The sequence below is a fragment of the Anticarsia gemmatalis genome, chromosome 3 (assembly GCF_050436995.1).
Source record: "Anticarsia gemmatalis isolate Benzon Research Colony breed Stoneville strain chromosome 3, ilAntGemm2 primary, whole genome shotgun sequence".
Classification (NCBI taxonomy): domain Eukaryota; kingdom Metazoa; phylum Arthropoda; class Insecta; order Lepidoptera; family Erebidae; genus Anticarsia; species Anticarsia gemmatalis.
The window spans coordinates 7,744,341-7,759,972 of NC_134747.1; the positions used below are offsets into that span (position 1 = coordinate 7,744,341).

The 15,632-nt window shown below is 39.1% G+C and overlaps 3 protein-coding genes across 11 annotated transcripts in view; 2 read left to right on the forward strand and 1 right to left on the reverse strand.

Moving 5' to 3' along the window:
- Positions 1-10,312, forward strand: part of by (focal adhesion protein tensin) — an 88,306-nt gene extending 77,994 nt beyond the window's left edge. For all 7 annotated transcript variants that reach the window (XM_076136195.1, XM_076136196.1, XM_076136197.1 and 4 more), the window contains 11 exons: positions 1,111-1,741; positions 5,341-5,634; positions 5,737-5,862; positions 6,022-6,148; positions 6,229-6,377; positions 6,549-6,730; positions 7,008-7,263; positions 7,460-7,616; positions 7,999-8,171; positions 8,937-9,051; positions 9,295-10,312. In XM_076136195.1, the coding sequence (XP_075992310.1) occupies positions 1,111-1,741; positions 5,341-5,634; positions 5,737-5,862; positions 6,022-6,148; positions 6,229-6,377; positions 6,549-6,730; positions 7,008-7,263; positions 7,460-7,616; positions 7,999-8,171; positions 8,937-9,051; positions 9,295-9,333 (2,249 nt within the window). In that variant the 3' untranslated portion in view covers positions 9,334-10,312. The remainder of the gene's footprint in view (positions 1-1,110; positions 1,742-5,340; positions 5,635-5,736; positions 5,863-6,021; positions 6,149-6,228; positions 6,378-6,548; positions 6,731-7,007; positions 7,264-7,459; positions 7,617-7,998; positions 8,172-8,936; positions 9,052-9,294) is intronic.
- Dsk (Drosulfakinin) lies at positions 10,310-13,948 on the reverse strand. Of its 3 annotated transcripts, XM_076136203.1 has the most exons (4): positions 13,822-13,948; positions 12,734-12,943; positions 11,471-11,539; positions 10,310-10,918 (listed from the first exon to the last, which is right to left on the reverse strand). In XM_076136203.1, exon 4 carries the CDS (start codon positions 10,897-10,899, stop codon positions 10,675-10,677), a length of 225 nt encoding a protein of 74 aa, XP_075992318.1. In that variant the 5' UTR covers positions 10,900-10,918; positions 11,471-11,539; positions 12,734-12,943; positions 13,822-13,948; the 3' UTR covers positions 10,310-10,674. The 3 variants fall into 3 exon arrangements, with proteins under 3 accessions (XP_075992318.1, XP_075992319.1, XP_075992320.1); XM_076136204.1 differs by lacking the exon at positions 11,471-11,539; XM_076136205.1 differs by lacking the exons at positions 12,734-12,943; positions 13,822-13,948 and having other exon boundaries at positions 11,471-11,702.
- Positions 11,702-14,658, forward strand: LOC142987108 (uncharacterized). Its single transcript, XM_076135660.1, has 5 exons — positions 11,702-12,301; positions 12,749-12,955; positions 13,363-13,535; positions 13,833-13,999; positions 14,345-14,658. The coding sequence occupies exons 1-5, from the start codon at positions 12,227-12,229 to the stop codon at positions 14,656-14,658; spliced, it is 936 nt and encodes a 311-aa protein (XP_075991775.1). The 5' UTR covers positions 11,702-12,226.
- The last annotated feature ends 974 nt before the right edge of the window (positions 14,659-15,632 follow it).

Genomic DNA, 15,632 nt, shown 5'->3' on the forward strand with positions numbered 1-15,632 from the left:
CTAATTATATTATCAACCTATGTTTGTAGTAATTTAAATAAGCCCTAAATCAAAGAACATAATTTATTAGTTTAAAATGTTTTTTAAGGAAATTAATGTTCCCAAGAGCTCACACAGCAATCGCTTCAACCATTTCAATTTGCAATCTGATAGCGTTTTTATCTACCCTTTACCGATTCTCTTTGAATATTTTATTACGAGCGATGTTTATAAGTACCTAAGTATATTTGTATAGGTGCCGACTCTACCACAACGTTTAAACTATAAAGCGTTATTTAAAGCAAGTGTGGGTATGTTCTTTTAGAGGTCGTTTCCTTATTGGTCACTTTTACCTTGAACCGACAACAGAATACACTTTGTATCGGGTATCATCAGCGCACAACACTTTAAAAAACCTCCATGTCATTGGGTTATCAATTATTATATTTATTAAGTAGGTCATTTCGCTATAGTTTAGTGTTTTTGTTAAATAAAACTTATCAAACGCAATTATCTGCTTACTAATTCTGAAGAAAATTACTGTCTCTATAGATATGCCAATTGATCGACTACCAAGCTGCTAACTGTACTGTTCGTCAGTTCTACACTCAATTACAAAAAAAGCAAGCAACAAGTGAGATCTACCGGCATTCGATCAAACACCATTTAACGGTGTCATCCCACAGTCGTAGTAACGGGAAGCAAACTTAGTCCTTTTTAGGATGTGCTGATTACGTCCAGACTACTTTTACCGCGCTGCGTACACCATTCGTTAGATACATAAGCTGCATTAGTTTGTGACTTAACTTACTTATTAGATTGAAACTTTTAAATTATGTTATTGTCAATGGAAACAAGCACATATTACGCTTTAAAATGAATTCTGACCTCATACAAAGTGCAATAGAGAATGACACATGTTCCCGTCCGCCCGGTCAGATAGTCGTTAGATACCATCTCGTTGCGATGATGCTCCGCTTGTTTATTGGGGCGAATCGAATCCAATTTAAAAGCTATTTGTAATTAAACCGTCGCAAAACATACCGCTCGTAGCGCTGCGGTGCGGATAACATATTGCATACGGTTAAAATTCGATAGTTCAACAACTTCAATATACGCAATTCCGTGCAGGTGAAAACAACGGCAGCGCTGAGGGCTCCGGTTCAGGTGGCGAGGCAGGAGAAGGAGCCGAAGCGGCGCACACTTTCGGTCCCTTGGACGGGTCCATCTACGCGACAGTAGTGCGCGCGGGCGGCGGCGGGCCCGCCTCGCCGCTCAGCGCGTCCATGGACTCGGGCATCTCGTCGGCGGGGCGCCGCGCCGCCCCCAGCCCGCCGGACGAGCTCGACGCTCTGCTGGGCGACATGCTGCGCACTGTGAGCGCGCTGCCCGACCCTCCGCCGGCGCCGCACACGCCGCAGCCGCAGTCGCACGCCGACCGACCGCCGGACATACCGTATCACGCGCGCGCCGACTCCGCGCCCTTCACCTACGGAGCGCCCGGCCTGCGCCCCGGCATGCTGCGCGCGCCCAACCGCCTCGCCAGCCCCGAGCTAGTGCGCCGCGCGCTCGGTGGCGACCGCAACTACCGCCCCATTGACGACGATGATGACGAGCGCACCGTCACGCCGGACCCACCCTCACCCCGCTCCCACACGCCGCTGTCGCCGCGCACGCTCCGCAAGTTCACGCACGAGGATGTCACCACCACCACCACCGCTGCCGCTGCGCCGCCACCTGCTTCACCTATACGTAACGGCAGGTAAGTCTATCTAATATAGTTGTAGACGTCAGGCTGCTGTTCATACCTGAATAAAAACAGAGTACCTAGGTAACTAAAATGGTAACCTTTGTAAACCGGTTAGCCTTTTATGACGTCACTATTAGGGAATATTATTTCCACAGTTCTTGATCCACAATGTAACTGAATTGCTCATAGCATTTAGGAATGAATATACCAGTTGCATGCTTTTTCAGGAAATGTCCAACAGTCTTATAGTACAACGGAACACCACATTTAGGTGTATAGTTGAAGGAACACATCCGGCGATAAAACGAAATCTTTATATCAATTGTTTGCTTTTCTTTCTGGGGTCCAACCAAAAGCATTAAAATTATATTAGAGTTATCAAAACAAGGGTATTCGGTGGCAAACATAAACATGTGTTCCGGTACTGTATGTAGAGGCCAACGCCTACACCGCATGCTTTAGTCTATGTTTACATTCACAACCTCACCTATTTTTAGAAAAACCTAGTTTTTGCGCTGATATTGCTCGATATACAAACAGAATCAAAATTGATGATAATTACAATATGAACATTGCACGTTCGGACGTTAAAATATGAAAGATTTTTGCAGATACTTGTATGTTACTTTAATGGGTAAAAAGTAGTTAAAGGAAACTGTAGCAGAATGATGTCGGCATCCTCTTAATTTATTTAGCCGCGTTCCGCTTGACCCACTTCACTGTCAATGAAGAAGACCCATAAATTATAGAGTTACCAATCACAGCCATCATAGTATCACTTACAATACTAAAGTATTTTAAGGAGCCGTAATATTATTTTAAGACACCTAAACACTTTCATTACAGGCCTTCCTAAGAGAACACTGAGGGTTAGATACCTATGCTATAATATTGTACAGATTGTTTACGCAAACTTATTTTATTATATTAGTAATTTGTTCTCTCATAGGTATTCAATATGTATATTATACCTATATTAACTTTAACATTGAGTTTACCTACTACCAAAAGAAGCGTTATTTCCTAAATGACACTTATTATCTACAGGATCCAGATGGTCCGATGAATAATTCAATTCTAAATAAGGTGTCGATCTTATTTTAAGATTGAATACTTGTATATTAATATGGTCCGAATAAAACGTAATCGTATTAAAGTTATACCCAGCTTCTTCACAATTCTTATAACCTGTGCGTAATATGTATATAATTACTGTAGATCGGATTATCCGGAACAAAAAGACACTTGAACATTAAATAATGGGTTTGAGCGTAGGAGCTGAGATACCGTGGGCGTAACGTAAATTCTATACAATGATCACAGTGTAAAAACGCGCATTTGAACCATCAATTGTTTTTGTTTTCAATCAACAACGAACGAACGTTAAATGTTATTTGAAACATAGGTAAACGTTTATACCTTAAACTAAACCGAATAACGATGGAAAACTTTTCCGAAGAAGTTAGACAACCAGAGAGAGCGATTAAACAGAGAATCTATGTCTTACGTTTAAATCCAGACTTGTAATAACGATAAGTAAATAATTACAACGTGACAACAGAAACAAGGAGTAAATTACTATCATTATTGTAAATACCGCGTGCGTGTGTGGCAGCAACTACAATAATGTCCTCCTTTGTGACCTTATCGAAGTTCGGGCCGATTAGTTTATCTTGTTAAACGTTATAGATTCTTGAGTTATTATGCAACGCAATTGTATTAACACTGACATTCTTTCAATGCTTGTGTGAATGTAAATTACTTTCTGAGATATTCTTGCCTCTTTTTGTTTACAACATGTATTCACTCAAATGTACGCCGCATCGCCGCTCTAGAAAAGAATTTGTAAGTAAAAATGTAGCGATTTTATTTAAAGCTCTTTCTCGAAGCGAACAATAGCGCTCGTCAGCGTATTAAAGACTGTCATCCACACTTGATAGACATTCCGATACATGGCACGATACCGATATCTGTGTTGTCAATCATATCGCTGTAATGCATTGTAATAGCACCACTTAAATGTGAACTGTGCTTTGGTAATGGTTGGTTATAAAAGCTCTCTCAGACATACAGATAAATAGTGTTAGTGTCTGGTTACTAATAAATATTGACATAGCCATTTAGAATGCTCGTGTTTGATGACAGACAATAATTTCCCAGTAGAATTGAGAGTGAAATGATTTAATTATGATCTATACGGGTATACTTATACAGTTATCATATAATTTATTTTGTCTACGCATTCACATGATGAATTTTTTTACAATGGTTCAAGCGATGTCAACAACGATAAACTTAATAAGGTTATAATGCCAAATTAGTCATCATACCTAATATAATCACGAGAAAATGTAGAGTCCACGGATTACAGACATAATATTACCTATATGATACAAACATCTGAAAAATGTAAACACTTCAATCTTATTTCAATTAATTATGAAACAGAATCGTATTATGTAAAAACCAAAAGTCGCTGTGTGTTTGCTATTATGTGATAGAATAAAACACTAATCGCAGTGTTATAAGAAACTACGTTTAAAATTGTTTGCAGTACATTAAGAAACGGAAGCGTTCGTCGTTTAATTGAGTCGGCGATAGGCGTGGGCTGAAACCGAATCGAGTATCAACTCGCTCGTTCCACAAGATTGCACTACGTTCTGAGGCTACCTACTACCTAGCAGCAGCCTGTTGCGAATTATTTATGCGACGCCTGCTCAATGAATGGCTTCTTAAGTTTCTAGTTAAATTACTGACACCGTATCGCCATTCTTAGAACCGACTTGAGATAACAAACTAATACTAAGGGGCTTCACAGCTGAAGCTTCCTTTCTAATCAAACCATATTGGGTATAAGATTTTTTAAATGATGCCTTTTCTGCACATTACTGTGCTCGTCAGTTTTATGTAATGATTACAAATGTAATCGAGCGGTTAAACACGCCGCCATACATAGAGACACGTCGGAAAGCTATGTTGACTGTCGACTCGCAATTCTCGATTTGATTTGGAGCGATGGTGTGTGATTGCGTCGCCGCCATGACCCAAACAAGTTACTATTTCGAGATAAACGTCGCCATAAACGGGCGGGTGTCGACCCGGCCACGACACTACGACGCCTCACGTTGCCGATATACTATTTACTTTCTAATAAAGACCGCTCTGTCAAACCCTTTTACTTCCTGATTCATTAAAACTGTTTACATTAAAACATGTGGCCGTTCTGCGTTGTTAGTTGGCTTTAAAATTTAAAAAGTAGATGTAAATTACGTCTATAGTCATTGATTAGTGTTACGAGATGAACATGTTCTGAAGAAGTAATATTATGATGATCGAGTACATTCCACTCCCAACGGAAGGTGATTAGTATTCAAATTAATTTAGAATTAATCATATAGAATACCTACTTGCTAACCACCCACTATTTAGAGATTCTTAGCACGCGGATACAAGGTTTACCACTCCATAATAAGATCACTGGGACCTTCAAGTCCTACACACAAATAAAAAAACCTACAAAGATAACAACCGGACAACGGGTCATAAAAACTTGTTGATATTTTTTTACGTATTCTCGGAAGTGTTTAACGAGATCAATATTTTGACAACAGATGGTTAAATGGCGAAGTGGAATGGGCAGAACGACCAGCGAGCAGTGCGCGAAAAACACCACCAGAGAATGGAACATGGAGGTCAGCTAGTTCTATGGGATGGCAGGAGAGTGTGCGTGCGAGAGAGCCTCGTCGCTCCGAAAGTAGTGTGGAAAGCAGCTCAGGACTGACGTGGCTCCAACGACAGCAACAGAAACTACGCGAGAGGAAAGAGGCAAGGGAGAGAGTCGCTCGACTACCGCTCGAGTGGGATACTGCACCCTCCCGGCATGTGCGCCGTTCAGCTAGCCACAGGTAACAACAGGCCTTCATAAGACCACATGCAACAACATGATTCAGTGTCTACCATTCTACTTATTCTTATATCTGCTATCATAAATTTTATTGTTTTTTTAGAGTGGACGGATACACCAGCGACACCACAGCGTTTGCAGACGATGATGATGATTTCAGCGTCCCGCTCCACGTGAACACGCGCACTCCTCTCAGGACTGACCACATGAGTCCACAAGCTCCAGACAGGTAAACTAAAACTATAAACAAACTTAAACTTACACCGTTTATGAAGCTTAAGATTAATCTCCTCGATCTTACAGTAGTTAAATTCAACCAAACTCCAACTTCACTATTTTGTATCTTTTTTTAAAATATATATTATAAGCTTTCATTATATTCTTACAGAACCTCATCTAGGAAATTCATGTATGAAAAGATGACGATGCGCGAATGGAGTACGACGTCGACACCGACGAACACTCCCGCGCCTGGATTACTGTCACTTGCGGAGCCTGTCAGCACAGACACTGTTGTGAGTACCATTGTGGCACTTGTTTTCATAACTTGACATAAATAATAACATCTTTTTCACAAAACCGTTGATGTTTACAGGATCGTGCAGAGAGTTGGTCCCGTGCCGAGTCGAGGACAGAGTCCCGCGCAGGCACGCCCGCTTTCCCCACGCACCCGCGAACTCCTTACCCTCCCACACCCACGCCGTCACTCAGTGCGCGCCCACCGCGCTCGCCGTCAGTTACCAGGTAAATACTTGGCATCACACTTATGATTACAATGATTCTGCCCAACATTACATTAGTTAGCAAGGGAGGGATTGTCATTCAACACATCGTGTTACAGTAGTGATGAAGATAGCAATAGCAACCGATATGAAGATAATTAATAGTAATAGTTAATGTTTTTTGTATCTGCAGGAAAGAACGCGAAGTGAGTCCGGAGTCAGAATACCGTACATTCAACGGGTCGGGCAGCCTGGGGTCGCGGCGCTCCAGCGTCAGTGGCAACGCCGAGCCGCAGCACGTGGCGCCCGACCGCGTGCGCTTCGCACGAGACACCAGCCACTACTGGTACAAGCCGAACATCTCCAGAGACGATGGTAAGTGTAACCCCACTGATTTATTACGTACCACTTATTAGTAATTTGCTTAGCAACGCTCAAATTACTGAAGTAAAATAAGTAGGACGACTATTTGCAAAATAAATTAAAGCATATTAAATGGTGCCTACTGCCATCAAACCACTTTATTAAATACACTTCTACCTTCACTCTGAATCACTGATTGATCGAATTACCATAAAACGTTGTGGTATCGTTGTGGGTTTGCATTGCTCAATAATTTCTGTTAATAAATATTTGCTTGTGTACTCAACAGCGGTATCAGCACTGCTCCAATTAGAAGAGGGCGCATTCATCGTCCGTGACTCGAACTCGTTCCCGGGCGCGTTTGGTCTGGCGGTGCGAGCGGGAGGTGCGGGCGGCGTGAGGCACTTCCTCATTGAGCCCACGGCGCGAGGGGTGCGGCTGCGAGGATGTCCCGACGAGCCCGTGTTCGGATCATTATCTGCTCTCGTGTACCAACATACTGTGACGCCTTTAGCTCTACCAGTACCGCTGAAACTACCCGACAGGTGAGCTCTTTGTCAATCATGTCATCTATCCCCTCTGTATAACGTTCAGTAAGCACGTTAATATGTTTTTTGTATAGTTTTTTTTTACTTGATTACAGAATCCGTTGCTATAAAATTTCATTGTATGATAATATTGAAATTTATCATAACATCTGTGTTCTATGTCATATTATATGATTGTTTCTCGATATGGCAGAGACCCATGGTCGGGCGGAGGTGCCAGCGCGGCTGCGCGGGCTCTGCTGGCGTCAGGGGCGGCGTGCCACGTGCTGCTGCTGGGCTCCGAGAACACCGAGGCGCTCACCGGACCCGCCGCCGTCAAGCGAGCCGTCTCCAACATACTGCACAACAAGGTACACACAACTGACACAACATAACATAATTGTCCAACTGGTATATCACTATAGGTTGAAATGTGAATGATGGGGAACGGTTTAGACAAAATAGAAACCTTATTCTTAAGTTTTCACTGTTTGTCTGTACGCCTACTTTAGTTGACATTTTCCTGTATAGGTACCTATCTAAGTTACATCATCACATACCGTACATAATCGTACTTGATCACTTATTTTGTTCCGAATACCGTCCAAATGTTATTGTCACCTTACCGTTGTATGCACTCAACGAACAAAACCTGGCCATAATATTTTACATCAATTCATCGCTCCTTGGTTTTTACTTTTGAAACCAGTTTACTTAATCACATACTAAAGTTCGTGTGTATTTTTGGTGCAGTCGGCAGCGCACGTGGTTCACTTCAAGGTGTTCGGCGGCGGCATCACGCTGACGGACGCGGCGCGCAAGCTGTTCTTCCGCCGCCACTACCCCGCCGCCGGCGTGTCCTACGCCGGCATCGATCCCGACGAGCGACGCTACACATACCACGATAACAACACGCAGATCGAAAAGTTAGTACACATATTTATATCTTTAGTGGTCATACATACTTAAAGTTAACTGTTTAACCCATAGCCAGTTGCGCTCACCGGTCGGTAAACGATCTGTGGGTTAAGCAACCCTTGACGCGATCACTCCATAGATGGGTGACCGCATAGTGGTATTTGAACAGGGCATCTCCGTGCTTCGTAAGGCCAGTTAAAAGTCGGTCCCGGTTGTTATCTACTACGATAGCAGTCGTTAAGCCATATCAAAGGCCCCCGGGCGGCTTGAACAACTTTGATACTAGGTTGACCACTAACCATACGATAATATTATGAAGATGTCTTTGACAGGAGTCCAGTAGCTTGCAATTTGTTTTACCGCTATAGCAATTGCGAATTATTCAACACGATATGTTTTAGCGACGAATGGACACTCCATTCATCGCTAAAATAGTTCATAAAAGAAGTACGAAAAGTAGCGATAAAAATACATTACTAGTCCAGCAAAAAGGCAATGTTGCATAAGAAAAATCTGTTATGAAAACAATATGCAAGTTCAGTTAATCTTTAAGGCAATTTCCTCTTGTTTAAAAGATTCCGATTATTATTTACCTACATTATGAGTAACACCTATAACCATACCATAGATTTTTTACATTATTTCTTGTCTAAGTCTAGGGGAATTACCCAAACATTACTACGGTAATTAAACAAAAATCCATGACATCATATTTGACATTGGCGTCACAAGTTCCAAGGTAATTAATATTATTATGTATAATCTATTCGCAGGCGAATATTCGCGTTCGTGGCGCGAGCGTCGTCCGGCGCCGACAACCAGTGCCACGTGTTTGCTGAACTGGAGCCTGAACAACCTGCCACTGCTATTGTCAACTTCGTCAATAAGGTACTATTCATATTAATGGTTATTTTTATTAAACTTTTTCTAATTTCTGTCTTGAGGTGGGCGATAATAGCTGGAAAACACTTAATGTAATAACTAACGCATTTTGCCCAACATATTTTGCACGTTATTTCGAAATAATAACAAAATAATTTAATTATTAGACAAGTTTCTGCCCGTGATTGCAACAGCATATCTTTTCTTATGCATAATTATGTAGTAATAACTTAATTTGTTTATTTTCAGGCTCTTCTTGGCAACTCCCAGAAAAGAGACATCATATAAGAGGGACGACGACGCGCTTTTAAATTAACATTGGATTCCAATCTAATACTCACAATCTGATCAAGTGTTAAACACAAAATGTGAACTATCCATCGAGGCGTGTCGTCTAATGTAACATGCGATGTTTACAAAACTTGTTATTATTTATCTTACACATTCTATATACATGTAAAGTCGGATAAGGAACTTGGTTATTGATCTTTTAATTAATAATTTTAAAATGATTTACGAGGATTTCTCTCCACAATACGCTTCATTTTCACCAAGTACAATTAACCATTTTAATGTGTGTTAAGACGAACTGCATTCATAATATAAATATAAATTATAACTTAGCTTAGGGAAGGAACTAACTAGTCTCATATTATTTAATATAGAGTAGTGATATTACGTGTGCCTAATGAATATTAGTTAAAACTAAATCCAGTGCATGCTATGATGATCCCACCATAGTGCATAGTTATAACAGAGTCAATTAACAGAGACAAGTACGCGGCTATACCTACATATAACACTCGAACGAATCTACTGTAACCAAAACAACGAAATAAAACATATTTGTGAAAGGCTTAAATGAATTCTAGAATAATCTATTATATTTATAAAATACTTCACATACATGCCATGTTTGTGTACAATGTACAAATTATGAAACCGAAGGCAGACTTAAAATGTCGAAATATAATTCAATATTTTTACATAACAGTTATAAATTTAGCTTTTACTATGTATAGAAAATACAAAATCATTGCCTTAAATGCTTAGTGCTGAGATATTTGAGCGTTAGCTTTTGGTTTATTAAAAGGTAAACCATTTCCATAAGAAATGCCTTAACAGAGAATAAAAGGATACCGAAGGTATTGCATCGATCGTCATTGTGCCCACTTCGTGACGTTATTAAAATATTATAACACATTTTATTGTAATAATAACTGTTGTAAAATGTATTTATTGGGTAATAATATACTCATGGAAATAATGTCATGTGTTTTATTTCTAATTAGCTACTCTACTCACTAATAATATATAAATAATATTATAACATTACAAAATAAGGAGGTGGAAACCTCATTGCATTACCAAAAAGATTACAAAATAAAAATAAAATAATATTAATTACATTAAGAACAAAATACCTAAGATGTGAAATATTTAACCAGCCATGAAATATTTCACATCAAAATGCTGTTTTTTTTTTCTTTTTTAATAGCCGAAACAAGGGTCCACTTTCGTTAATAAGATGGTAAGGACTAGGAACTAAGTACACGATTTTTGTGGCGATCGTTTTTTGTGCTGGACTGTTGGTAGATGTCTAGTGTGAGTGCGAGAGACGCGTTTGCGTCAGTCATCAGATCGGCCGAATCTCAGGTGTCCATAGTCATCGAAAGCATCGTCAGCGCGCGCCGCACGTCGGAGCAGGTTGTAGTCCCTGTAGAGCGGCCGCACCCTGAACTCTTCGTCTTCCTCGGGCACAGCGAAGCCACGCAGGTTGGCGCCATCGCAGCACCGCACCAGTATCGCCAACACCGCCGCGATTGCTACTGCCATCACTGATATAACACGCATTTTGAAAAGGATAGGTGCCCTGAAAATAACATTCAGTATTAATTTTTAAAAATCAGGCTCCTGTCTTGCACCTACTTTTTGTACGTTATGTGTTAAAGAATTTAGACATTTCTAAAAAAAATATTTCTATCATTTAGTCTTACACCACATTGTAAAACTTTTTCCTTAATAATTAAACCTTAAATCTGTAGTCCTCAAAAACGGCTATTTACTATATCAGTCAAACAAAAAGCTAAACATAATTAATTTAATAGTAGGTATTCATTTAACTAAAATAATTAAATTTATTTTAGTTAAACAAAAGTTTTATTGGTGAGATATAAAAATAAATATTAATAAAAAGAACAAAGCTGATTTTAATGGCGTTTTGTTAATAAAAAACAAACCAACATAAAAAAATACGTTTACCGGCTATGCCTTTTTTATCTGTAATTTTTATAATCAAGTTAAATAAAGAATGGCTATCTTTTTTAATTCAATTGTAATACTATTTACCGAAATGTATAAATAAATAATGTTGTGCTTAGAGAATTTTAAACTAGCACTGTTGAATAATACTATAAGGACTTACCGGTTTATGCACGCTAGCCAGCAGAATGAGCAATTCCTGATAAAACCGCCTCTTATATACCGAGAATGCCTGTTGGAAAACAACACTCCCCCTTGTTTAATATTCCCCTCAGAGCCTGTCTGCTCTTATAAAAATACCGTAGTAATTGACATATTTCAATTATTATAACCGACAAATTGATCTTATTATTGGCATGGAAATATTATTTTGTAACTTTCATTTTCTCGTCTTACTGAAGATTTCGAAATTGATTAAAATTCTTATTAAACTAGATATAACAAAAAATAAAAATATAGTTTGATTGGAATTCCCGTGGGGCTGTTGCGTTAAGTGCAATAGAATTAATTGAGGCAAAATATAATTTTAACAAGCGCCTAGGTCTGAAGGTGTTTTTGCCTACCGTTTTCCTTTCTGTAATTACCCATAGGTAGTAATAAATTAATAAGCAGCGAAATATTAAAGGATAAATAAGTACATCATACCTATTGTACCTAATAAGTACATTAATTTCTTAAGTAATCGGCTAATATAATATGTAATAATTTGTTAGTATAAAAATAATATAATAAAATAGTGTTATTATTTTTGGATGTTTATGCACACTTTAGCGGTGTTTTTAATTTTTTTTCCACTGGCTGATTGTCAATTTCAGTTGCCAGTCCACTATCACCAAAAAAAAAAGTTGAGTCGCGTGTGACATTGGTCTCCCGCGCATTTGTGCTTTTATAATTAAAAAGAATTATCATAAATTAAATAATGGGAGGGACAAACGAATTCGAGACATTAGAACAGCAATTTCTCGAACTAATTGCCGAATTTCGGACTATCACGGTATGAATATTACATTTTCATTTCTTATTCAAAATTATCAATTCCCATTTATAAAAAATTGGTGTAATTTTTTGAATACAACCTATTACACACTTACTTACTGTGCACGCAAAGTACGCAATTTTATTTGAATATTATAATGCAAAGTAATATCCCGCGCTGTCTATCGTGTCGTTTGTATGATTGTTTGTTAAATAAATTGGTCAAGTGCGTGTCGGGTCACAAAGTGCATGTTTCTGTAGTGATGGAATTTACCGACATAACTTACTTCTGTCTGTAGAGATAGGCGGCCAGGCCGAAACTACGCATCAGATATACTTATATTATGTATCTCAAATTCTCGATTCATGCCTATCGTAGAGCACGTTTAGGTATAGAGAGCTATTATTTCCTCTTGAAATGCGACGAGGTCTTTGCCTACAATATACTTACACTTATAAAACCTAGATATCTGAAAATCGTCTTCGTGATTCATTACGTTCGGAGTCAACTCGGGCTGAAGCTGCGGAAGCTGGGCGGGCGGCGGCTGAGCGCGCGGCGGCCGAGGCTCGAAGCGGGGCCGCCGCTGCCACTGCTGCTGTCACCAAGGCTACTACAGCGCTGGCTTGCGCTCAGGAACAACTCACAGGACTCAAGATACACCTGGAAGTGACAGTATGTTGAACTCGCTCTAGAGAATTATCCACTTTCCACTTCTTCTAGGAATCTAGGTCCATCATCACGCAGATTCGTGGTCACCTTTACCGTGATGAGCACTTATGATTCAGAACTATCATGGTACAATCTCCAGTTTTCCTCCACTACAATTGCTTGAAGCAATATTCATAACAGGTTTCCTTAAAATATAAGGCGATCTAAATTAAAGATGATACTTAGTTCTATAAAAATACCTACATTTTTTGCGCCAATGTTATAAATGTCGCATACAACTTTATTATCTACAAGCAAATACAAATCATACCTATTTCTCTAGGTCCTAGTCTGTAGGCAATAAATAACACAATAGATTTACGTAAAACAGATAGCGACAAGGAGAATTCCATTCATATATTCGCTCACAGGATCGGCAACGTACAATATTAGAAGAACGATGTAGTGAAATGTCAGCACAGATAAATGCTTTGGAAAGACAAGTGCAGCAAATGAAGCCACTGCAGTCAGCTCACGCCACCTTGCAGAGACAGTACACAGAACTGCAGGAACGCATTGGTCATGCCTGCGAGGAGGCGCGCAGGTAGGACATTATGAGAATTTACTTCGATGTGTTTCTAAGACTGTAGGGGTGTAGATGAACAAAGATATTTTTATATTCTTATTAATGTGTATTTTCAACGTTGTCAACTGACAACCCTTCTCAACCTAGTTATATGACGAATAGGCATGGTGTATTTATCTCTACTACCCATTCATTATGATTGCGTCAAAACAGAACCACATCCCGTTAGTCATAAGTTACAGACGCGTTTCAGTAAACGTGAGAAAAATAAATAAAGCTAAAAACTGAAATTTATTGTACCTACATGTCACACAGAGAATCAAATCGTCTTGAGAATGAGCTCAGAAGAGTGGAAAAGTGCGCAGCCGCAGGTTCAGAAATTCGTGAGCGAGCTCGATTGGCCGCCGCCGCGCATGCGCGAGAGAGGCGACTGGCGGCTACTGAACTGCAGCATACTAACAGGGAACTACTTAATGCTAATGGTAACCCCAATACTTCAAGTACATTATACATTAATAGTTACAATCGCCAAGTCACCTGCAGAACCTCGTGTACGCTTAGAATAATTCATTAGAAGATGATTTCTGTCAACTGTCATCTTAATGGAATTGCGTCTAGACTTTTGAGCAACAGAGTTAGCAAGGATGTATAGGTAGATCATGAATGTTAAATGAACACGGTTGATATGTTTAACATGCTAAAACATCCTAGTTATTTTATTTAAGTTCTAATGGGGATAGAGAAATTGAGCAGCTACATTTGTTTCAATTATATTCCAGATATTGAAATTGCTAGAAAGTATATTTTAATGTAACCTTATGTTATAGCCGAAATAAGCAAGCTCAAAGCTTCAATAGCAGAACTTCAGATGCATTTATCTGAAGGTAAGGACGTGGGTAACAAAACAGTTGACCCCAGTATTGAAGCATTAGCTGAAGTCCGAGCTGCTCTCGAAGCTGAACGAGCTGGAGCAGCGAAACTAGAGCGAGCACTGGCCGCAGCACTCGCCGACAATGCGGTATTAGCAGCACGTGTACATGCCACTGATAATAACGACGAATTGAACAAAACCCTCACACCACCTGAAGTCACCACAAATTCTGACCACATTTGTCCTATAGACTCATTTTTAGCAGAATAAATAAACTAACTTGATAAAGTTTTCAGTTCTCGGTACGCCTAGTTATTACCAAATAATTATTAGTAATAAATTTGTAATTTTTTCAAAAATGTTACTTGAAAAACTTATACGCTAGAAATTATACAACATAAAGATGTTAAAACAAAAGTGTGACATAAGTTGTGTTGATATTCTGTAGACGATCTAGAACTACCCTACTTCTTAAACTAGACAACGTCTGTATGACTGTATCTAAAGATAGCTCTTCAGTGATCGGCAAACCATGTTTAGGTCTTAATTTATCAATTTACAAATGAAACGCTGGCTTTAACGCATAAAATAAACTAATAAGCTAAGAATTACTGGGATAAGTTCCAACTATATAAATAACCTTTTCACTACAATGATCTCATAATATATTGAGACAGCAAAATCGAAGCAATATTATAACACATATTACCTACCTACCTAAATAATTTTGTAACTAACTCTTTCGAGCCTAACTGAAGTAGTCAGCGGGTAACAATTACATCATAATATTCATCAGTGCTTCGACACGCCAGGATGATTTCAATATTACTTAGTTACCTACCTGCGCAGAGACAAAAAACATGACCATATAGATACTTACGCAACTCTACCTCTGAACAAAACTTCATTAGAAAACAATGATGTGGGAGAGGCTTCGACGCTACCATTTATATTACAAACAGGTTTTATAATCGCGACTTGCATGTCCAAAACTTAGAGGTCATGCCTGTTTCCAAGAATGTTTCAAACATGCTATGTTTTCGACCTGGTTTGTAGAACTAATGACAAATAAACATCAGGAACATTTTTCATATGAGTTCGCATTACTAGTTTTTTTTTTATGAAAGGCATCAAATTCGAGTTAAACATGTTCTAATAAATTTAATGTTTATATATTTAATTCTTCTGTAAGTGTGTATGACACTGCACTTCTCTTTTAAAACGACTGGACCGATTTTGATGAT

What these genes read in the sequence shown, in the direction of transcription:
- Dsk (XM_076136204.1), bottom strand. Translation starts at nt 10,899, where the DNA reads ATGCGTGTTATATCAGTGATGGCAGTAGCAATCGCGGCGGTGTTGGCG.
- LOC142987108 (XM_076135660.1), top strand. Translation starts at nt 12,227, where the DNA reads ATGGGAGGGACAAACGAATTCGAGACATTAGAACAGCAATTTCTCGAA. An exon ending in AGATACACCTGGAAGTGACA is followed by an intron (nt 12,956 to 13,362) that starts GTATGTTGAACT and finishes ATTCGCTCACAG; the next exon opens with GATCGGCAACGTACAATATT. An exon ending in GGAACTACTTAATGCTAATG is followed by an intron (nt 14,000 to 14,344) that starts GTAACCCCAATA and finishes CTTATGTTATAG; the next exon opens with CCGAAATAAGCAAGCTCAAA.